Source organism: Sciurus vulgaris (genome assembly GCF_902686455.1).
Source record: "Sciurus vulgaris genome assembly, chromosome: 2".
NCBI classification, from domain to species: domain Eukaryota; kingdom Metazoa; phylum Chordata; class Mammalia; order Rodentia; family Sciuridae; genus Sciurus; species Sciurus vulgaris.
Genome location: NC_136462.1, coordinates 121,492,706 through 121,516,017, shown reverse-complemented (window position 1 = coordinate 121,516,017; position 23,312 = coordinate 121,492,706). Strand labels below are relative to the sequence as shown.

General features: G+C 38.2%; 2 protein-coding genes across 3 annotated transcripts in view; one reads left to right on the top strand and one right to left on the bottom strand.

The window, feature by feature from the left end:
* Positions 1 to 23,312, bottom strand: part of LOC306654886 (uncharacterized protein C15orf39) — a 381,506-nt gene that overhangs the window by 160,634 nt on the left and 197,560 nt on the right. The window lies entirely within an intron of this gene.
* PTPN9 (protein tyrosine phosphatase non-receptor type 9) overlaps positions 1 to 23,312 on the top strand; it is a 97,944-nt gene that overhangs the window by 61,957 nt on the left and 12,675 nt on the right. For both annotated transcript variants that reach the window (XM_079128877.1, XM_079128878.1), the window contains exons 6-8: positions 3,424 to 3,534; positions 5,787 to 6,115; positions 14,563 to 14,656. In XM_079128877.1, the coding sequence (XP_078985003.1) occupies positions 3,424 to 3,534; positions 5,787 to 6,115; positions 14,563 to 14,656 (534 nt within the window). The remainder of the gene's footprint in view (positions 1 to 3,423; positions 3,535 to 5,786; positions 6,116 to 14,562; positions 14,657 to 23,312) is intronic.

The window sequence follows — 23,312 nt, the reverse complement described above, 5'->3', positions numbered from 1 at the left end:
GCACTCAATGCAATGAATTTTCCTCTTAGTATTGCTTTCATAGTGTCCCAGAGATTTTGATATGTTGTATCATCATTCTCATTTACCTCTAAGAATGTTTTTTATCTCCTCCCTGATGTTTTCTATTATCCATGCTTCATTCAATAGTGTATTATTTAGTCTCCAGGTGTTGGAGTAATTTGTTTTTTATTTTGTCGTAGATTTCTAATTTCATTCTATTATGATCTGATAGAGTACAGGGTAGTATCTCTATTTTTTGCATTTACTAAGGGCTGCTTTATGGCATAATATATGTTCTATTTTTGAGAAGGCTCATGTGCTACTGAGAAGAAAGTGAATTTGCTCATCAGTGGATGCAATATTGTATATATGCCTGTTAAGTCTAAGTTATTGATTGTGTTATTGAGTTGAGTCCTATGGTTTCTTTGTTTAGTTTTTGTTTGGAAGATCTATCCAGTAGTGACAGCGGTGTGTTAAAGTCACCCAGAATTATTGTGTTGTGGTCTATTTGATTTGTGGAATTGAGAAGGATTTGTACATGGATGCACCGTTGTTTGGGGCATAAATATTTATGATCATTATGTCTTCCTGATTTATGGTTCCCTTAAGCAGTATGAAATGTCCTTCTTTATCCCTGTTGACTAACTTTGGCTTGAAATTCACTTTATCTGAAATAAGGATGGAAACCCCCACTTCTTTACTGAGTTCGTGTGTGTAGTTGTTTTTTTGTTTGTTTTTTTTTTTTTTTCCCATTCTTTCACCTTTAGTCTGTGGATGTCTTTTTCTATGAGATGAGTCTCTTGAAGGCAGCATATGGTGAGGTCTTTCTTTATAATCCGATCTGCTAGTCTGTGTCTTTTGATTGATGAGTTTAGACCATTAACGTTCACGGTTACTATTGAGATATGATTTGTATTCCCAGTCATTTGGGCTTATTTTAGGTTTTTAAGTTGACTTGGTTTCTCCTTTGATTGGTTTTTCCTTTAAGATAGTTCCTCCCTTTGCTGACCTACATTGTTGTTTTTCATTTTCTCCTCTTGGAGTATTTTGTTGAATATTCGGTAGCACAGGCTTTCTATTTGTAAATTCTTTTAACTTTTGTATATCATGGAAGGATTTTATTTCGTCTTCAACTCTGAAGGTTCGTTTTGCTGAACATAGGATTCTTGGTTGGCAACCATGTTCTTTCAGAGCTTGAAATATGTTGCTCCAGGCCCTTCTAGCTTTTGGAGTCTAGGCTGAGAAATCTGCTGATATCTGTATTGGTTTCCCCCTATATGTAATCTGATGCTTTTCTCTCACAGCCTTCAAAATCCTATCTTTATTTTGTATGTTGGGCATTTTCATTATAATGTATCTTGTTCTGGATCTGTTGTGATTCTGTGCATTTGGTGTTCTGTAAGCCTCTTGAATTTGATTTTCCATTTCATTCTTCAGGTTTGGGAAATTTTCTGATATTATTTCATTGAATAGATTTTTCATTCCTTTGGTTTGTATCTCTGTGCCTTCCTCAATCCCAATAATTCTTAAATTTGGTCTTTTCATGATGTCCCATAGTTCTTGGAGATTCTGTTTGTGATTTCTTACCATCTTCTCTGGGCAACTTGATTTTTCAAGATTAAATATTTTGTCTTCATTGTCTGAGGCTCTGTTTTCCAAGTGGTCTCTTCTGTTGGTGTTGCTTTCCATTGAGTTTTTTATTTGGTTTATTTTTTTCATTTCAAGGACTTACTTTTTTTTTGAGACTCTCTTTGTCGAAATGATCTTTTGCTTCCTGCAGTTGCTCTTCAACTGCTTATTGGAGTGATCATTCATTGCCTGCATTTGCTCTCTTATCTCATCCTTTGCTTCACAAATCATTTTAATTATGTATATTCTGAGCTCCTTTTCTGACATTTCTTCTACCATACTGTCACTGGGTTTTATTAATTGGATCATTTTCTTCCCTTGTTTTTTCATGTTATTCATGTATCTTCCCCTCTAGCAGTGCAGATCTGGGGTATTGTAGTTTCCCCCCTATAGGCTTATAGTGACTCTACAGATTTCCAAATCCTTTTCTTCAAGGGGGCGATCAATATTAGTGCCCAGTACAGACAATATGCAATCCTCAACCAAGTAGCCCCTATGAGGATGTTAACAATATTGTCATAATAAACAGAATGAGTTCAGTTACTATCTACAGGTTAACAAATAGATTTGCAATCAGTTCTGAATTTTTCTAATGGAAGACAAAGAGGATGGGGAGGGGTGTAGGATGTAGCTGTTAATGGGAGAAGAAAAGAGTATATAGAAGTTCTAAATGGTAGAAAGAATGAAAGTATAACCAAAAGAAGTTGGTTGTTAGCACGTGAAAAGTGAGAAAGAGACTCTGAGGGAACAAGTAAACAAAAGAAAACAGAGTGAGAACAGTAAAGAAATAAAAACTTAAAACATTTTCAATAAGGAGGGAAATAAAATCTACAGTATAACAGTCATATAGTATTCAAACCTCCCAGTCTTCATTAGCCTGATGTTTGAGAGGTACCTGACAATGAGCTTCCAGTCTCCAGCAGGCGTCTCAGGATGATATTTGTCTCACCTAAAGATGGGAGATACTGCTTCCAGGATTATCCAAGATGACTGTTCTGGCTTCCAAATGTGTTGGCAAATGGAGACCTGCAGGTTGGGGTATGGACATGGTTGGCTGGAAGTCCTGGAGGTGGGGTGCAGTTGGTCGGGCAGAGGTCCTAGAGGCCCTAGAGGCCGGGTGTGATAGGTCTGGTTGCGGGATCCTGTAGGCGGGGTTCAGTCAGTCTGGCCAGGGGTCCTAAGGTCCTGGCTGTTGTCTCAAAATGGCAGCAGCCACGTGTAACCAAACCTGCAGGTACTGTGACAGTGAACTTCCAGGCAACAGCAGGCTGCTATTGCTCCACTGGTGATGTACGGTCAGTCTGTTGGCTGCTATTGGACGTTTGGCAGGTGAATCTCTGGCGGGGGTGATGAGTAGATGAAAGGCAGTCGATGGACTGGCAAGAGGCAGGTAAATGGCGGATGGTAGGCTCTAGCAGTGAGTAATCTGCACTCAAAAAGTAGTCAATATGCTGACAGACTGCAGCTGATCACAGTTGACAAATGGGATAAACAGCAGGGCATCGATAAGCAGCAAAAACTGCCTCATGAAGAAACAGATATCCTCTCCTCGAAATCTGAGTTATTGAGTGACAAGGAATGCAGCCTTCCTCTAGTCTACCATCTTGGATCTCTCCTATCTCTCACTTAATTTCTTTAAACCACTTTTCCTGTAGTTATTGAGAAAAAACTGGAATTAGTTTGTACACTCCCCCTGTTGGGTAAGAATGGGAAGAAGTACTGAAAATCTGAATTTGGGGCTTGAACAGTTATGGGTCCCATTAGGCTTAAATCCTCATACGTTTTTCTCTACAGGGAGCATTTCCAGCTCGATTGAAGAAGGTGCTGATTGTGGGAGCACCAATATGGTTTCGTGTACCCTATTCCATCATCAGCCTCCTTCTGAAGGACAAAGTCAGGGAGAGGGTAAGACAAGTTAAGCCTTTTCTTATCTGAGGATGGATAAGTACATTCCCATTTCTGCTGTTGGAATCCTGTCAATTAATTTTCTACTGTCAAAAATTTCTCCTGGCTTGTCTTCTAAAATCCTTTCTACTTCTATTAGTGTATTCACACCTATTCTCTATATCATTCATTCATCAGCTTGGAACAGACAGCTTTCCTCACTATTCTATAATCCCCTTGTATTACGAACTGACCACAGTTTATCTAGCGCTTTCGTTCCACAGCACCTTGCATAAGATAGTACTGGGGGGGATAAGACAACGTACTGAAGGAATGTATCCTGGAGGTCATTTAAAGATTGCTATTATTTCTGAAATTTACCATAGTGCTACACAGGCTTTCAATATTTAAAAGTATTTTAGGGCATGGTAGAGCCCATGCCTAGCATACATGAGGCCCTGAGTTCAATCCTTACTACCCAAACAAAAATAAAGATAAAAAACCCAAGAATTGAAAATCAACATTTAATTTAATTACATTAGTTGAGCTGGTGCTAGACTTTGTTCACCTGGAAATACCATTCAGCAGGGTGGAGAGGGAGAGTCCCTCACTATATTTCTTCCTACTTTTTTTCCTGGTACTTTGTCTTAAAACAACTTGTTACTTCCAGTTTCAAAAGGGTGTTTGCAAATTACTTTAATTCTATTATAATTTCAGGAGTGCTTCAGGACTAAAAGATTATAGTCTCAGTCACTGATTTTAACCCATGAAAGAAAGGACATATGAAACACTGGCATAATAGGGTAAAATTAATAAAGTCTTTTTTTTAGGTCATTTTGTTTTTTGACATTAGGGTTTCAACCCAGGGGTGCTCTACTACTGAAATACATTCCCAACCCTGTTTATTTTCAGACAAGGTCTCACTAAGTTGCCCATGCTGGCCTCCAACTTGCTGTCTTCCTGTGTTAGCCTCCCAAGTCAGTTGTATTACTGGCAGGTACTACCACTCCTGGCTTTTTTTTTTTTAAAGAAATATTATCAGAGATTTTTTGTTTTGTTTTGTTTTGTGGCACGGAATTATTAAGTTAAATGAATAATGCAGATCTTTATAGCTGAGGTGACTTGAGTCAGAGAGGGGAACGTGACGATTGTTTAGTACTCTACAAATTATGTAGAGACCTAATGAGTCACAGCCTGAGAGATCGCTCCTAAAAGAACTCTCTGAGAAGACTACTTATTTATGTTCTTACAGAGAAAACCTGAGTAGGTACATCAAAATTAATCTTGCCACTGGAATTTCGAGTTTCTACCCCTGGTGAACAGCCACCCAGACCCCTTTGATTATACATGCATATATATACTCAAAATCTATTGAGCATCCTATGTAGTCCAGGCATTCAGCCCTGGGAATTAAACAATGAGTGAGATATTCCTTACCTTCAAGGAACTCACAGTTCTCATAGAGGCCACAAAGGTACACTTGGGAAAAGACTTTGACTTTGAAGGAGCATAGAGAAGAACATTGCCTCAGGTGGTCTAGAAGGGCTTCACAGAGGAGGTGAACAATGAACTGGTCCTTGACAGGGTAGAGGAGGAAAGGAGGGCATTAAAGAAGAGGCAACAGCAAGTGAGATAAGCTTTTAGGAAGAACAGCATTTCCGCTCCAGAGAAATTCTCAGAACTATCTAGGTAGGCTATCTTGGTCCAGCAGAACATGCCAAGCAGAGGGCAGACTTAAGTATTATGAAGACTTTTCTAGCATTTTTCTACCCTGACTATGGGTGGTTGGTCTTGTCTTGCTTTTGTAGAAATCTGTATTTGAGAATACCCATACCAAGCTGTGAGTAAAACATAGGTAACAGGCTTAGAATTGGTAGCCTCAGTATGGGGTTGACAAAAATAACCACTACCTATGCTTTGTTAGTGGTCAATAAGAAGAATACCAGCATGAGGACAGTACTGGGAAGCCTTGTTAATAGTATATATAAAGCCTTTGTTCCCTTTAGCTTTCTTTTAGAAGGCATATAGCAGGGCCTCTAATTCCAAAAGTGAATTTGATACACATTCTCAAAATTTAAACTTTTAGCTGAGAAATTCTTTGGACTTAATCCTAGCAGTGAAATGTAGTCTGATTCTCTTATAAATACACCTGGTTTTTCAAGCATATGTCAACTCAGTTCCCAAATTCAAATAAACACATTTGTTCTTTATCTTCATGATCTGTGCCCCTCTTCCTGCCCCAATACTCAACATGGTTCTTTCTGGCCTTCTAGATTCAAATATTAAAGACATCTGAGGTTACCCAGCATCTGCCCAGGGAGTGCCTTCCAGAAAACCTGGGTGGGTACGTCAAAATTGATCTCGCCACTTGGAATTTCCAGTTCCTACCCCAGGTGAACGGCCACCCAGATCCCTTCGATGAGATCATCCTGTTCTCCCTCCCTCCTGCCTTAGACTGGGACTCAGTACATGTTCCAGGTCCCCACGCCATGACTATCCAAGAGTTGGTAGACTATGTTAACACCAGGCAAAAGCGGGGGATATATGAGGAATATGAAGACATCCGTCGTGAGAACCCTGTTGGCACTTTCCACTGTTCCATGTAAGTAGGAAAGATTTGGGTCAGCAATTGGTTATCAAGATGCCTTTGGTGGTGCTGACGGCAGCTTTTCCTTACCTTAAGGAGCATCATTCTCATGCAATAGTTTCTCTCATCCAAAAAGAGGTTATCTCCTGTTTTGGTGCTTGTTGCCAGTGTCCTATGCTTTGAAATTTCAGAAGGTCTTTGATACCAACAGGGGAACCCTGTAATAAATCAATATGCCTTTGGATATTTTCCTGAAATGCAAGTGTGTTTGGTTTTGTTTTAAAACTCAAATGGGCTGATTTCTGTTCTCATCCTCAGTGTGAACTCTGGTGTGTTCAGTTTGTCCGTAGAGCATTTATGTCTTGAAAGAATGGATGCCAGTGCATTTAAAAGAATTCACAGTCAAAAAAAAAAGAAGAGTTGCCTCTTAGGAATTTAATTTCTTTAAACTTTCCTTCTGACTAAATCCTATCACAGAAGCAACTGGCTAGTTGATAACTCTGGTTTGTAACGTGATAATGTTGTTGACAACAGAGCATAATCACCTGTTTCACCACATTGCTTTCGTTTCTCTTACCATGGTTTTTTTTTTTTTTTTTTGATACTAGGGATTGAACGTAGACAGGGCCTTGTGCATGCTATATGAGCCTTCTACGACTGACCTACATTCCCCAAGGCTTATTTATTGATTTATTTTTGTGGTAGTGGGGTTGAACCCAAGGATGCTCTACCACTGAGCTACATCCCCAGCCCTTCTTATTTTTAACTTTTGAGACAGGATTTTACTAAGTTGCCTGTGCTAGCCTCAAATTTGCAATCCTGCCTCATTCTCCCAAATAGCTGGAATTATAGGCATGCACCACCATACCCAGTTATTTTTTTATCTGGAGGCAGGTCTCATTAAGTTGTCCAGGCTGACCTGAACTTGTTATTCTTCTGTCTTAGCCTCCTGAGTCACTGGGATTACAGGTGTGTGCCACTTCACCAGACTCTCGACTGTTTTAATTGACTACAAAAGAAATCACTCTTTCTACTAGTCTTTTGAAAATTAAGGAATCTGGGGGGAGGGAAAAGGGGAGATCATGAACTGAAATCGAATTCCATGCATGTATGAGTTTGTTGGGATGATCCCAACTACAAAACTGTAATAATTAAATAGAAAACTAAGGAATCTGTCCTAGTGGGTCCCAGGCTCAAGTTCCACTTGCTGAAAGTCCTCTGAATGACATTTCTCTTTTGTGTACCTTATTTTTTCCTGTGTGTAATGTGTGAGTGTATGAGTTTTGATGTTTACCTACCTTAAAGTTTTAGGAATCCATGATTTTGTGAGTACCTCTACCCCTTCAGAATTCTGCCTAGATTAGTCAGGGTGCTATAAAGAAGATGATGTAAAGGAATAAGGGGAAATAATATGTTAGGAAACTGATGAGAGCAATAAGAGAGAAGTGACAATTGAGAAGTCAATAAGCAGAAGCAAGAATGCAAAGGAGGAGCTGGGGGTACAGCCCAGTGGTAAAGTGCTTGCTTACCTTGTAGGCATGAGACCCTGGATTCAAACTCTAGCACTCCCTCACCTCCTTCCCCCCAAAAACAAATAAATGGAGAGAATGAAAAAAGAATGCAAACAAAGTAAAAGTAGAAAAAGGGAAGCAGAGCATATTTCAAGAGGAGGGAGTATTTTCTTCCGCATAGCTTTGTTTTTCTCCCTGCCAGCACAGGACTTCTGTATACATTCAATCTCTTTCCCAACCAGAGCACACTCCTCCCGCTCCATAGTCTTGAATGAAGGCAGTACCTTAGAGGAGGGAGGAGTACTTGGCTGATCTAAGAGCATGCACCCTTGTGTTGAGGCTTCCTCACCTTGTTCTAGGTGTTTCTGCAATTATTCACTGCTGACAGGTAATTGCATTAAAAGAGCAGGTTTGGGTTGTCTGCTTGGCCACCTCTCAATCAGAGAACGTGTCACAGTTTGATGAGAGGACTTTACAGTCTTGCTTCTTTATTGAATGATGGAGCCCTACTTCAGTCTTAGAACCCAGAATATTCAGCAGCTCCAATTCTCTGTCTTACACCAAGTCCTCATAGAACTACTACCTGGAAAAGGCTGTCTCCCCCTTGGAATTCTGGATTATGAAGTAAATATTAGAATATTTACTATTGCCCAGTGTTCTCATGGACCAACAGACTTTCTTTCCCTTTTTCTTCTCTTCTATACTTTATTTTATTTATTTATTTGTTTGGTACCAGGGACTGAACCCAGGGGTGCATTTTTATTTTGCAACATGGTCTTGCTAAGTTGCTTAAGACCTTGCTCAGTTGCTGAAGCTGCTTTTGAACTTGAGATCCTCCTGCTTCTGAGTCACTGGAATTATAGGTTTGCACCACCATGCCCAGCCCCAACACCATTGTTTAAAAATATTTTCTTAAAGTTTTTATTTTGACATAATTGTAGCTATACATGCACTTGTAAGAAATAATACAGGCAAATTGTATACCCTTTCCATAGGTTCCCCCATGGTTACATATTCCAAAACTCTAGTGTATTATCACAACCAGGATGTTGTCATTGATGAATTCACCAATCTTATTCAGATATCCCCACTTTTACTTTGTGTGTGTGTGTATGTTTAGTTCCACGCAATTTTGTTACATTGTAGGTTTGTATATCTGTTGCCTTGATCAAGATACAGAAAGTTGCATCACCATAAGACTCCTTTTTGTTTAATGAAAGTGTAGCTCACTTCTACCACCTCCCCATTCCTAACTCCTGCAGTACGAATCAGCTTTCCATTACAGTAATTTTGTCATTTCCAGAATGTTGTTGCTTAAACAGAATCATACCATATGATGATGAGATGGCTTTTTGTCCTAGGCATAATTTTGTGGAGATTCATCCAAATTGTTCCATGTTCATTCTTTTTTATTGCTGAGCAGTGTGCAGGGCTGTGGATGTACAATTTGTTTAACCCTCACCTGTTGAAGGACATCTGGATTATGTCTAGTTTTTAAGCTATGGCAAATAAAGCCGTTATGAACATATCTTTCTAGGTTTCATGTGAACATAAGTTTCTACTTCTGGCATAAATGTCCAGGAATTCGATTGCTAGGTCATATGGTAATTCTGTGTAGCTTTTATGAGAAACTGCCTGTTTTCTAGAGTGTGTTTACTGGGTTCCCATCAGCAATATTTGAGTAATCAAGTTTCTTTACTTCCTTATTAGCATTTGGTAGTGTCACTATTTTTTATTTTAGGTATTTTGATAGATGTGTAATCTACCAGAATTTAATTTGCATTTTCTTAATAGCTAATGATGTTGAACATTTTTTTAAGGAATGGGGATTGAACCCACTGAACTACATCCCCAGCCCTTTTAATTTTTTATTTAAGACAGTATCTTACTAAGTTGCCAAGGCTGACCGCAAACTTATTGTTCTCTTGCCTCAGCCTCTTGAGTAACTGGGATTATAAGTGTGACACATTGCCTAGCCAGTTTGAATTAATTTTTGTATAAGTTATAAGATTTAGTTTGGTATTCATTTATTTTGTTATTGGACATCTAATTTGTTGCAGCTCCCTGTGTTGACAAGGAAATCCTTCCCATTGAATTGTGTTTGTAACTTTGTTTAAAAAAAATCGGTGAGGGTGAGGTGTGGTGATCCACACCTGTAATTCTAGCTATTTAGGTAGCTGAGGCAGTAGGATTCCAAATTTGAGGTTTGGGCAATGGAGCAGAAACTTGTTTTAAAATAAAAATTAAGAAAAATAATGGCATTTGCAGGCAAATGGATGAAATTGGAGAATATCATGTTAAGTGAGATAAGCCAATCTCAAAAATCCAAAAGAGGAATGATCTCACTGATAAGCGGATGATGACACTTAATGGGGGATGGGAGGGGGGCAAGAATGGAGGAAGGAGGGACTGTAAAGAGGGAAAAGAGAGGTGGGAGGGGTGGGGGGGGAGGAAAAAATAATGGAATGAATCAAATATCATTACTGTGTAAATTTATGAATATGCAAATGGTATGCTGTTACTCCATGTACAAACAGAAACAATATGTATCCCATTTGTTTACAATAAAAATAAATTTAAAATAAAATAAAATGTTCAAAAAGAAAAAAAAAATATCTGGGAATGTTCAGTGATAGAGTGCTTTCTTAGCATGTGCAAGGCCCTGGATTTAATCTCTGGTACCGGAGGGAGAAAAAAACAAAATCAGCTGGGCACTATATTTATATGACAAGGGGAGATTTTTAAGATGTGGAAAACTGCAGAGAATGACCCAACAAGCAACTGCATGCCTATCACCAGTACTGACACATTTATATTGACGATAATTATTCTTTTTTTGTCATGTAAAGTCTTTTTTTGGCGGGGGGGGGGGGGGGGGGGGGAGGGATACAGAGTCTCACTAAGTTGCTGAGCACTTTGCTGAGTTACTGAGGCTGGCCTCAAACTTGCAGTCCTCCCAGGCTACTGGGATTCCAGGCATGTGCACCACACCTGGCTACTTCATTTTTTTTTTAAATTATATCAAAGGAAGAATTCATTATAAATCTGAAATCCCTTCCAATACTCACCTTCAGTTCTCTCCAATTCCCACAAGCAGCTACTGGTACAAATATGGTCTATTTCTTTCCAGTTTATTTCGTGCACACACCCTTAGAATAAGTTAGAATATTATTTTATGTGGGTGGTCATTATAAATTTTTCATTTTCAATCAATAAACTATATATTTAAAAAACCAAGTAATACCAAGGGGGGGCGGGAAGCAGTGTCAAAATAAACAGTCTCCTGCTTTACCCTCTGTCCTACCGCCTATAGCCATCCATTTTCAGCTTTTTTTTTTTTTTTTTTTTTTTTTTTCTTTTTTCCTTTTCAAGACTGGATCTCATGATTCCTGCCTGGCCAGTTTCTAACTTGTAGTCTCAAGACATCCTCCTGCCTCATCCTCCCAAGTATCCAGGACTAGAGGCGTGTGCCACCACACCCAGCTCATTTTCAATTCTTGCAACTGTTTCTCCTGGTATTTCTTCTAAATTAAAATGCTTATAATTCTCTTTATTGGTTTTTGTTACATGTGAGCATTTAATTTTTATACCATGTCCTTCTTGACTATTTTCCAATAGAAGTATATTTCACAAATTTTAATTGAATCAGTAGTCATTGTTTACATTTTTTTAAGACTAAAATTAAAAAAAAATTTTAGTTGTAGATGGACACAATACCTTTATTTTATTTATTTAGTTTTTTAAAATTTATTTTAATGTGGTGCTGGGGATCGAACGTAATGCCCCACACATGCTAACAAGCACTCTATACCACTTAGCCACAACCTCAGCCTGCCTAAATTTTTTTAACTGCAGAAGTAAGTGTACAACTATGAAATGAATAAACATTTTAAATAATTCACTAAATCCATGTTTTTGTTTCTTCTGGAGTTACCTAATTATTTTACTTTCTTTTAGTTTTTTCTGTACTTTGATTATTTTTCTGTATACTAAATCTGATTTATTTTACATTGTCATTATTTTCTAATAATCAAATATATCAGATAATTATTTGCTTCCATTTAAAATATACACATTAAAAATTTTTTTTTAGTTGTAGGTGGACACAAAACCTTTATTTTGTTTATTTTTATGTGGTGCTAAGGATCAAATCCAGGGCCCTTTGCTTCTCCCTTATCCCGTTTCCCTCCTTTGTTTCTTTCCTTTTTTTCCAGGGATTGAATCCAGGGATGCTTAACCACTGACCTACATCCCCAGCCCTTTTTGTGTTTTTAGAGACAGGGTCTTGGTAAGGCCTCGCTGAGTTGCTCAGGCCTTACTAGGTTGCTAAGTCTGGCTTCAGACTTGCAATCTTTCTGCCTCAGCCTCCTGAGCAGCTGGGATTATAGGCATGTGCCACTGCAACCAGCTGCTTTCTAATTACTGACAATGGTACTAACAGTCTGTTGTTTCTCTTCTTTTTTTTTTTTTTTTTTTTTAGTACCAGGGATTGAACTGAAGTCCTGGTGCATGCTAGCTAGGCAATGCTCTACTATGGCTGAGTTATATCTGCAGCCATAGGACTTTTTAAAAAAGTATTTTTCATATTTTCTTTTCTGACATGTTTGTTTTCTCTGTCTCTATCTCATATTCCTGTCAGTCTGATTGGAACTCCTAGAGGAAAGATTAACATTTTTCTTTTTGTAAAGGGCAAGATAATACTTATTTTACACTGTGGACCTTTGTTGCAAGTAGTTAGCACTGTTGTTATGTACTTAGCATATAAACAAATTGGCTTTGCCATGTTCCCAAAAACTTTACTTAGGAAAACAGTTGTCCTGACCATAGTTTGCCGATTTCTGTCCTAAAGTGATTCTCTTATTTTCTTAAAATTTCTGATATTTTTTTCATTACTTTGTTTTTTGTTTTTATTCTTGGTAATTTCCTGAACTCTTAGCTATTAAAGTGCCTATTTTGGTTATCTTTTTTTCCCTTTTTTTCTTTTGCTGTGGTGGGATTGGAACATGCCTCACACATGCAAAGCAGGTGCTATACTACTGAGCTACACTCCCAGCCCTGGAAAGAATTTTTAATTTGCAAGAGCTTTTCTCTGATTATTTCTTTTTCAAAGCATCCTACACTTGTTTCATATACAGTGATATCTCTTTTCTCTTGCAGGGTGTTATTATAGCCTTTTAGAAGTTCTTTTTTCTTATTGACACTATTTTGTCCTTTTCCCCCCATGTATATTTAAATTAGTTCCCTTTGTTTAGGGGCTTTGTTCATAATCTTGAGATCCATGGCTGTTAATTCACCATTAGGACTGGGATCCTTAAGTTGCTTAGTAGAAGCTCTCGTTGTATGGGTGAACTTCAAATTAAAATGATCAGACAGCCAGTTTATTATTAGTATATTCCAGTTGACAGAGTTTTCTTGCTAGTGGCTATTTACTCACTTCAGATCAGAGTTCTGTTAGATCCAGTGGTATACGCCTTAATCCCAGCAACTTGAGAGACTGAGGCAGGAGAATCACAAGTTCAAAGGCAGCCTCGAGAACTTAGAGAGAACTAAGCAACTTAGTGAGATTCTGTCTCAAAATAAAAAGAGGACTGGGGATGTGGCTTAGTGAGTGGTTAAGCATCCCTGGGTTCAATCCTTGGTACAAAAAAATAAAAAAAGAGAGTTCTTCTGCCAGAACAAATAAAAGTGACCCTTTCTCAAATAAAATAAATAAATAAAGGAAGGAAGGAAGAAAGAAAGAAAGGAGGGGGGGGAGGCTAGGAATGTAGTTCAGTTGTAGAGTGCCCCTGGGTTCAATCCCCAGTAACTGAAAGGGTTGGAGCAGACTTCTCTAATGTCCTCTTCTGCCTGGTGGAGATCCAAACTTGTCTATTACTATAGGATAGAACAGGGAGAATGAAGCAGGGATTCTAATTGTTATTTGAATTTTCATTTACTGCTATTTTTAGACTTGTGCTTTACCTTGCTTTCCAGGGTGTGGGAGTTGAGGGTGTCATTTTGTCTCCCTGTAGGTCCCAGCTTCCTGCATTTGTCCAAGCCAATTAACATCCACCCAAAACAGGTTGAAAGCTGTTTGATGTTTTCGCTATTAGTTGGTTTTGTACTGAATAGGTCCTTTATCTCATTCTAGTAAAGCCGATGGATGGAGTAGTCATTATGGGTTATCAGTCTACCAGGGTAAACGAATTTAGCAAATTGATTTTGAACATCTTTTGAGAAATGAGTAGTAGAAATTTTTAATCTGCTGTTAGATTTTTTTTCTTTTGGTGCTATACCTCATTTTTTCTCTCTACTCCTCCTCCCCCTTTTTATTACATGCTCCTCATTTCTGTCTGAGACCCTATCAGAATTGCCTTTAGAGTCCACATTTCTACTAAGATTCTGATCACAACCTCTTAGGTAATCTCCAAGAAGATTGAGGTTTTCTGTAAAGCCTCTTCTTCTGAACCCTCACTAGAATCACCCTTAATGTTTCATATTTGGCAGTTTAGACTTCCAAATTTCAAATTTCCACTTCCAAATTCTTCCAGACTTTGCCCATTACTCAATTCTAAAGCTGCATTCATATTTTTAGTATTTGTAACAGCAGTATACTACTTACCAGTACCACCCTCTTTTGTAGTCTATTTAGGACTCCCTTTCTTTTGAAGGAAAGATCTTTATTTCTATAAGTAATATATCTTAAAAATGCTAAATGAACACTGAGGGTGTGGGTTGGTGGTAGATCACATGCATAGCCTACATGCAGCCCTGGCTTCAATTGCCAGCACCAAAAAAATTCCCCCAAACAAAAACCCCATTAAATGACGTGAACCGGTATAGACTAGAGAATGAAAAGCTGACCACCAATGGTAACTGACACCCAGCTTTGCATTGCTAGACTTTGAATATACATTTACACACTGCCTCTACCTTTCCTTTATTCTAGCTTCTCTATTTCATTTCCTTCAGGTCTCCAGGAAACTTAGAAAAGAACCGCTATGGAGATGTACCTTGTCTGGACCAAACTAGAGTGAAACTAACAAAACGAAGTGGCCACCCTCAGGTATGCAGATAAATGCCATCTCTTTTGGATAACTGTGGGAAATTAATACTCACCCAAAGTGAAACATTAATATTTTAGTAGAATGAAAATGGATACTGAAGGTGGATAAAGTTTAAGTTTTGATTTTGCTACATAGTCTATGACCATAGACAAGTGCCTAAATGCCCATTTCATAGGACTGAGTTGGAAGTAAATGAAGTTATTTATGTGAATGTTGATAGTACAAGATTTGGTATATTGTAGGTGCTTAATAATAAATGTTACATTATTTCACCTTTTACTTCTTAGTTGTAAAGGCATGACTATATAGTCCAACTCGGTGAATATATATGTAGCAATACAAGGCAAATTTGATTATATGTGATGGATTTTTTCCATGTATATCTAAAAAAAGTTGTGGACAAATACTGTATATACAAATGTCTAGGGATAAAGATGAAATGACTAGATGAATTTATTACTTAACGTATTAATTTGTTTATATCTGTACATATTTAAAAACTTCATATGTAATATATTGAGATATTAGTGAACATTTTACTCACCCTTCACATGTACCTCGAACATCTATATCTTTGTTAGTATTCGAGCCACTTTTTAAATTAATCTCACATGGTTTTGCAGAGTACATCAACTTTATTTCCTTTTAAGTGCATGGTATTGTCACTGGCAAGTTTATTCTGATCCTGAAAAATCCATTATGGGGGTTGTGGCTGTGGTTCAGTGGTTGAGCACTTGCCTAGCATGTGTGAGGCACAGGGTTCGATCCTCAGCACCACATAAAAATAAATGAGTAACATAAAGGTCCATAAATGACTTAAAAAGTATTTAAAAATCTATTATGATAATATTAAGATAGTTTTTAATTTTAATTTATCTCATACATTTTCAATATTATAATCATTTACTTACTCCTTTTTGTTGTTGTTATGGGGATTTAACCTAGGGGTACTTAAACACTGAGGCACATCCCCAGCTCTTTTTATATTTTATTTTGAGATAGGGTCTTTCTAAGTTGCTTATGGCCTCACTGAGTTTCTGAGGCTGGCCTTGAACTTGTGATCTTCCTGCTTCAGCCTTCTGAGTTGCTAGGAATACAGGTGTGTGTCACCATACCCAGCTACTTACTCCTTTTTAAAGAACATCCAACCTTAGAATTTTAGTTGAACAACTAATCAGGTATTATATATGTATATATTTTTTCTTTCTGGCATACCAAGTTTTTTCTGCTGACTCTTATGAAAAGATAGCATTGAGCCAGGTGCAGTGGTACACACTTGTAATTCCAGTGACTCAGGAAGCTGAGGCAGGAGAATTCCAAGTTGAAGGTCATCCTGGGCAACTTAACAAGGCCCTGTTTCTAAATTAAACTACAATTGGCTGGGGATGTAGCTCAGTGGTAGAGCCCTCCCTGGGTTCAATCTCCAGTACTGGTAGGAATAAAAAAAAAAAATATTGACTGCAGTAGCTGATTCAAAATCAAGTTTTTTAAATAGCATCTCTTTAGCATTATACACATTTTAAAGACTTCTTATAACCAAGGGCAGTGGTGTGCACCTGTAATTTCAGCAATATAAGAGGCTGAGGCAGGAGGACTACAAGTTCAAGACCCTGTTTTGCTTAATTGCCAAGGATGACCTCAATCTTGGAATCCTTCTGCCTCAATCTCTTGAGTTTCTGGGATTATGGGTTTGTGCCACTCTTTCCAACTCTGGGGGCCGAATTTTGGGAAAATCAGTGCTTTGTGTTTGAGCATGTATGATACATGATTCAGGACTCTAGGTTAATGGTTTCAATCTCTTGACCCTACTCTTTCAGGCACATAAACTAAACTCACAGCCCTGCCTACGAGGCTTGCAATTTTCTCCTGCAGAGTATTCCTTAGTGCATCTGGCTACCTGGGGGTAAATTAATCAGTACTGCTGAGACCCTCATAGTACATGCCCTGAAGGAATGAAGTAGAATGGTTAAGTTGGGGCTCTGGAGTCAGAAATATCTGTGTCTTGTTGAGTGTTGTCTCCAATTTGTAGAACAGGGCTTAGCAGCACTTATTAGGCAGGAAGCATGTGAATGAGTGAAAACCTGGAAACTATCCTAGTCCATCCTATAGTTAATCTGAAAATCATTGCCTGACTTTTAGTCTCATTACTAAAAACATTGGCAGAGGCTATTTCTGCAGTAAATGAAATATCCAGGTTTTTTGGTTTGTTTTTAGCTTTTTGGGCATTATTTCTTTATTTAGTTTCAGGGCTATTCATGGATTTTCTACTCTCAAGATTATTTTGTTTCGTAACATTTATTTTTAATAACAAATTGTGCACTTTTTTTCATTCATGTTTTAAAATTTTTTCATACATATATAGGGTAATAATGTCTGTATCAATCTACCATCCTTCCCATCCCCACCTGCCCCACCCCACCTCTTACTCCCCTCTGTACAATCCAAAGTTCTTTCAGTTTTCCCTACCCATTCCCCACTATGGATCAGCATCTGCTTATCAGAGAAAATATTTGTCCTTTGTTTTTTTGGGATTGGCGTATTTCACTTAGCATGATATTCTCCAGTTCTATGCATTTACCTGAAATGCCATAATTTCATTCTTCTTAAGGCTGAGTAATATTCCATTGTATATATGTACCACATTTTCTTTATCCATTCATCTTTTGAAGGGCACCTAGACTGGTTCCATAGTTTTGCTATCGTGAATTGAGCTCCTGTAAACATTGATGTGGCTGTGTCACTGTAGTATGCTGATTTTAAGTCCTTTGGGAATAAACCAAGCTGTATCAAATGGTGGTTCCATTCCAGGTTTTCTGAGGAATCTCCATTCTGCTTTCCAGAGTGGTTGTACCAATCTGCAGTCCCACCAACAATGGATGAGTGTACCTTTTTCCTCCACATCCCTTGTCAACACTTATTATTGCTTGTAACGAATTCTATACATTTATAATGTACAACACAATGTTTTGAAATATGTATATAAAAATAAAAGAATTAGGTATACATTGTTGAATGGCTAAATCAAGCTAGTTAACATGCATTGCCTTATATACATACTTGGAACTTTTTTATTTTATCTATTCATTTTGCGGACTAGAGATTGAACCCAGAGGCCCTCTACCACTGAGTCATTACCCGCCCCCAACCCCCTTTTTTGTTTTAAGACAGAGTCTCACTAAGTTTTTGAGGCTGACTTTGAACTTGCAATCTTCTTGCCTCAGTTTCCTGTCTTGTTGGGAATTCAGGTGTGCACCACCATCCTGGACAACTCTTTTCTTTTATAAGAGTACTAAGTGGCTCAGGAGACTAAGGCAGGAGGCTCACGAGTTCAGAGCCAGCTTTAGCAACTTAGGCCCTAAGCATCTCAGAGAGACCCTGTCCCTAAATAAAAATATAAAAAAGGTGTGGAGATGTGGGTCAGTGGTTAAGCACCCTGAGTTCAATCCCTTGTACCAAAAAAAGAAAAAAAAAAAAAAAAAAAAAAAAAAAAGAGTACTAAGGGTTCCACTTTAGTGGTCCTCATGACCTAATCACCTCATATAACCTCACAAAGGTTCTGACTCCAAATGTCATCACATTGGCTGTTAGGACTGAAACATGAATTTGGGGAGTGGACACAAGCATTAAGTCCATAAAAACATAACTATATGTTGTGCTTGGTTTGGCTCTTCCTACTATTTCAATTTGCCCCCAGTCTTAAAATTTGTCTCCAAGATCATTTTTAGTTGTAACATCTGATGGTTCTTCTGAAATTGCTAATTTTAATTCTCAGAGACAAAGATGTTTAAAGCTGGTATCCTTAGTTATAAAGAAAAATTAGTTGGATGCAGTGGCACACACCTGTAACCCCATTGGCCTGGGAGGCTGAGACAGAAGGATTCCATGTTCAAGGCCACCCTCTGCAATTTATCAAAGCCCTAGGCAATTTGTCGAGACCCCCTTCTCAAAATAAAAAAATAGAAAGGGCTGGGGATGTAGCTCAGTGGTAGAACTCCCTGGGTTCATTCCCAGTACCAAAAAAATAAAATAAAGAAATAATAAGGGGCTGGGGATATAGCTCAGTTGGTATAGTGCTTGCCTTACAAGCACAAGGCCCTTGGTTGAATCCCCAGCACCACCAAAAAAAAAAAAAAAAAAAGAAAAGAAAAGAAATAGTAGGGGGCCTGGGGCTGTGACTCAGTGGTAGAAGGCTTACCTCACGTGTGCAAGGCACTGAGTTCAATCCTTAGCACCACATAAAAATAAAGATATTGTGTCCACCTACAACTAAAAAAATATTAAAAAAAAAAAAAAAAAGAAAGAAAGAAAGAATAGAGGTTGAATAGGTTTTTGCTAATCATAGGTCACCCCTGAACTGAGAAACCTGGTTGGGAGTAAGGCTTTTTAGCTTGCTGATCTGCTGCAGGTAGTCTTATTAGCTCAATGGAGTTATCCATGTCAGGGCAGAGTACTAGTAATGTGTGTCCTAACTGCTACAGGAGGAAAGAAGAGTAGAAAACAGCTAAATTGGTAGACTGACTGACTGATGGACCCATATCCAAGTTTCATGAGTTTGAACATGAGGTAGAGATGTCTTAGGGGTAGCTGTGTAGTGCTAACACTTCAGATTCCTTTCCAAGGAATAGGACCCACTAGAGAAATGGTAATAGGTTAAAAGAGAGGAATCACTTCTGTAGAATGGAGTAGAGTATGGGTTTTCCCTGGTTTGCTGTTGCAACTTGTGTGTGTGTGTGAGCTGTTAAGGATTAAACCCAGGGCTGCTCCACACTGAACTACATGCTCTTTTTTTTGAGGGGTGAGGTCCTAGGGATTTAACCCAGGGTCAGTTTATCACTGAGCTACATCCCCAACCCTTTTTTTTAGTTTTTATTTTGAGAACGGGTCTCACTCAGTTGCTGAGGCTGACCTGAAGTTTGTGATCCTCCTTCCAGTCTGCCCAGTAGCTGGATTACAGGTGTGCGCCACCATGCCCAGCTGAAACTTTTTTCTTTTGTTCTCTTAAACTCTTGACCCTTTTCCCTATCCATTCAACTCTCAACTAGTTATAGTATGACTTGAAAGGATAGGTGTATCTATCTTTCTGTTTTATCAGCCTGGATAAAAGACAGTTGGCATGGATCTTGTAGAGTAAGTTTAATATAAAATGATGTTGAAACAGGGTGTGGGGCTGAATGCCTACTATCTAAGTTACTCAGGAGGCTGAGATAAGAGGAGGATTGCAAGTTGAAGGCTAGCCTGGGTAACTTAGTGAGACCCTATCTCAAAATCCAAAATAAAAAGCGCTGGGGATGTATAACTCAGTGGCATAGGGCTTGCCAGCCTTCACTAGGTCCTAGGTTTGTTTCCCAGTACTGCAAAAGAAAATATAAATAAGAAAATTTGTTGAAGACTGAGAACATTGGGAATTGAGAAAAGACCCTGGAAGAAAGGGAGTCAGGAACTGTTATTGAGACTCCTTTGAATTTGACTAGAAGTTGCTTTGCTCAGGCAGTAATGGAGCTGGTTGTTGACCCATCCTTTGGATGATCTCAGATGTGATTGTATAGTTTTCTTCCTTCTCCAGTCACTTTGCCCTTTGTGCATGGTGGGATGGATGGGATGTTCCTACCTAGGTTGCTGACTTGCCTTGGATTTGGTTCTGTGCTACAGTGCTGCAAGCCCTAATTGATTCTCTCTCTCTTTTTTTTTTTTTTTTTTTGTTAATAATAAATTTAGATATAATTCACATACCATATGGTTTACCCATTTGAAGCATGTATCAGTGATTTTTAATATATTCACAGAGTTGTGCAGCCATCACCAAATCAACTTCAGAACGTTTTTATCATTCCCAAAAGAAACCCTGTGCCCTTGGCAGTCATTGCACTTTCCCCTCTAACAAAAAACAAACAAACAAACAGACGGACAAACAAAAATTAATGTAGTACTGGGCATTGGACCCAAGGCTTTAGGGGTACTAGGCAAGTGCTTTATCACTGAGCTATGTCCCCAGCCCTTTTTAAATTTTAATTTTAAACTGGGATATTGATGCCTGCCTATAATTCCATCTTCTCAGACGGGTGAGACAGGAGGATTGCAAGTTTGAGCCAACCTTAGCAATTTAGTGAGGCCTAAGCATCTTTGCAAGATGCTATCTCAAAATTTTAAAAAATGTTGGTGATCTAGCTCAGTGGTAGAAACCCCTGGATTCTGTGCCCTAGTACCTCAAAAAATATTTTTAAGATTCTTTTTGAGATAGGGTCTTGCCAAGTTGCCTAGACTGGCCTTGAATTTGAGATTTTCCTGAAGTAGCCTCCCAAGTAGATGAGATTACAGCTGATTCACTGTGCCTAGCTTCTTCTTTTTCTCTTTTCTGTTTTTTTTTTTTTTTTTTTTTTTTTTTTTTAATTTTGAAGTGCTGTAGATTGAACCCAGGGTCTCATTGCATGCTAGGCAAGAACTCTACCAGTGAACTACATCCCTAGCTCCCCACCTTTTTTTTTTTTTTTAAATTATAGATATAGGTAATCTTTTTCTGTTTTAGGCATTTCATATAAATGAAATCATATAACATGCAACTTTTTTGTGTCAGGCTTTTTTCACATGAAGTGTTTTCATAGTTCATCCATGCTGAAACATATAACAGCACTTTACTCCTTGTTATTGCCAAATAATATTCCATTGTATGAATATATTATACTTTGTGTTCTAATATCATATATAATATATATATGTGTGTGTGTATATAGATATAATTAGTTGAAGGACCAAGTTATTTCCATTTTTGGCTATTATGAATAATGCCACCATGAATATTCATGTACACATTTTTGTGTTAATGTATGTTGTCATTTTCCTTAGAAGTAAAATTGCTTGGGTCATGTGGCAATTCTGTTTAATCTTTGGAGGAACTGACCATTTTCATTTTGTGTTACCAGTAGTGTGTATGAGGGTGCCAATTTTTCCATATCCTTTCTTTTTGTTTTTTGTTTTTTGTTTTGTACTGAGAATTCAGACAAGAACACTTTACCACTGAGTAACTGAGTACATCCTCAGTCATTTTTATTTTATTTTTTTGGGCAGAAACAAAATATATTTATTAGAAATATTGCCCAGTCATACACCTTATACTTTCATGTTAATACATCTATGTTAGCATATCATGTCCTTACAGTGCTTGCTACAGTCTAAAGTGCTCTTTATAAAAATGAGGCCACAGATGTATCAAATGCACTCAACTAATGTAGTTAAAATTAGTGAGCTACTCAGGACCTTATGATTTAAGCAAAACTCCAACTTGGGTCAGAGGAGTTCTTTTTTTTTTTTTTTTTTTGTGGTGCTGGGGATTGAACCCAGGGCCTTGTGCTTACGAGGCAAGCACTCTACCAACTGAGCTATATCCCCAGCCCTCAGAGGAGTTCTTTTTATTCTGAGACAGGGTCTCACTGAGTTGCTGAGGGTTTTGCTAAGTTGCTTAAACTGGCTTCAAACTTGCTTATCTTCTGTCTCAGCCTCATGAGTTCCTGGGATTAGGAGTGTGGCACCATGCCCAACTTTCTTTACATCCTTACCAGCACTTGTTATTATCGTTTTTAACCTGTAGCCATCCAAATGGGTGTGAAGTGGTATCTTATGGTAGTTTGTTCATTTCTGTGATGACTAGTAATGTTGAGCATCTTTTCATGTGCTATTGGCCATCTGTATATTATCTTTGGAAAAATGTTTATCTCTTTGCTCAGCTTTAAATTGAGTTGTCTTTTTATTACTGAGTTGTAGGATTCTTTATTCTAGATACAAGAAATTAGTCTCTTGTAAAATATGCATTCTATGTATTGATTTTTTTATGGCACTGAGGATTAACCCAGGGTCTCAATTGGCTAGGGAAGCACTCTACCATGAGGCTACATCCCCAGCTCCTAAAAATAAATTTTTTTTTTTTTTTTTGAGGTTGATCAGTTTGGCCTTGAACTTGGATCCTCCTGCCCTGAAGCACAAAAGTTCTTTTTTTTTTTTCCTTAACCAGCACATTTATTGGGTGGGCTAATTGCTGAAACTCTCAAGATGAACTCCTACATCAGATGAACTTTTTGGTTTAGGAGTTGTTCCTTGGCAGAATCCATGCCTAAATCTGCAGTATGCAATTTTTAGGTGCCTCATTGGACCAGTCCCTGTGGTATTTAGTCTTTTAGCCTTGGCACTCCAGGTATACTTTCTCTTGTGCTTGTCAGGGTGGCCACATTTGGCACAGGTTTACTTCTGATGGCGGTAGTGCTTAGAGCGATAGTGGCTGCACGATGTGTGTGTCTTATTACAGTGCTTTCCAAACAATGACGTTCCTTTTGTTATCTTGTTTCTGCTGCTGAAACCAAAGAACCCCCATGCCCCCACCTGTGGTTCAGGGAATTGCACCCAGGGGCACTCTACCCCTAAACCACATCCCCAGCCTTTTTTATTTTGAGATAGGTTCTTGCTCAGTTGCGGAAACTGACCTTGAATTTATGATCCTCCTGCTTCAGCCTCCTGAGTTGTTGGGATCACAGGCATGTGCCACTGCACTTGGTTAAAAGTTTTTGATTTTAATATAGTCAGGTTTGTCTCTTTCCCTTTTGTTGCTTGTGATTTTGGTGTCATATCTAAGAGACCTTTGTCTAGCCCAAGATCACAAAGATTTACTCA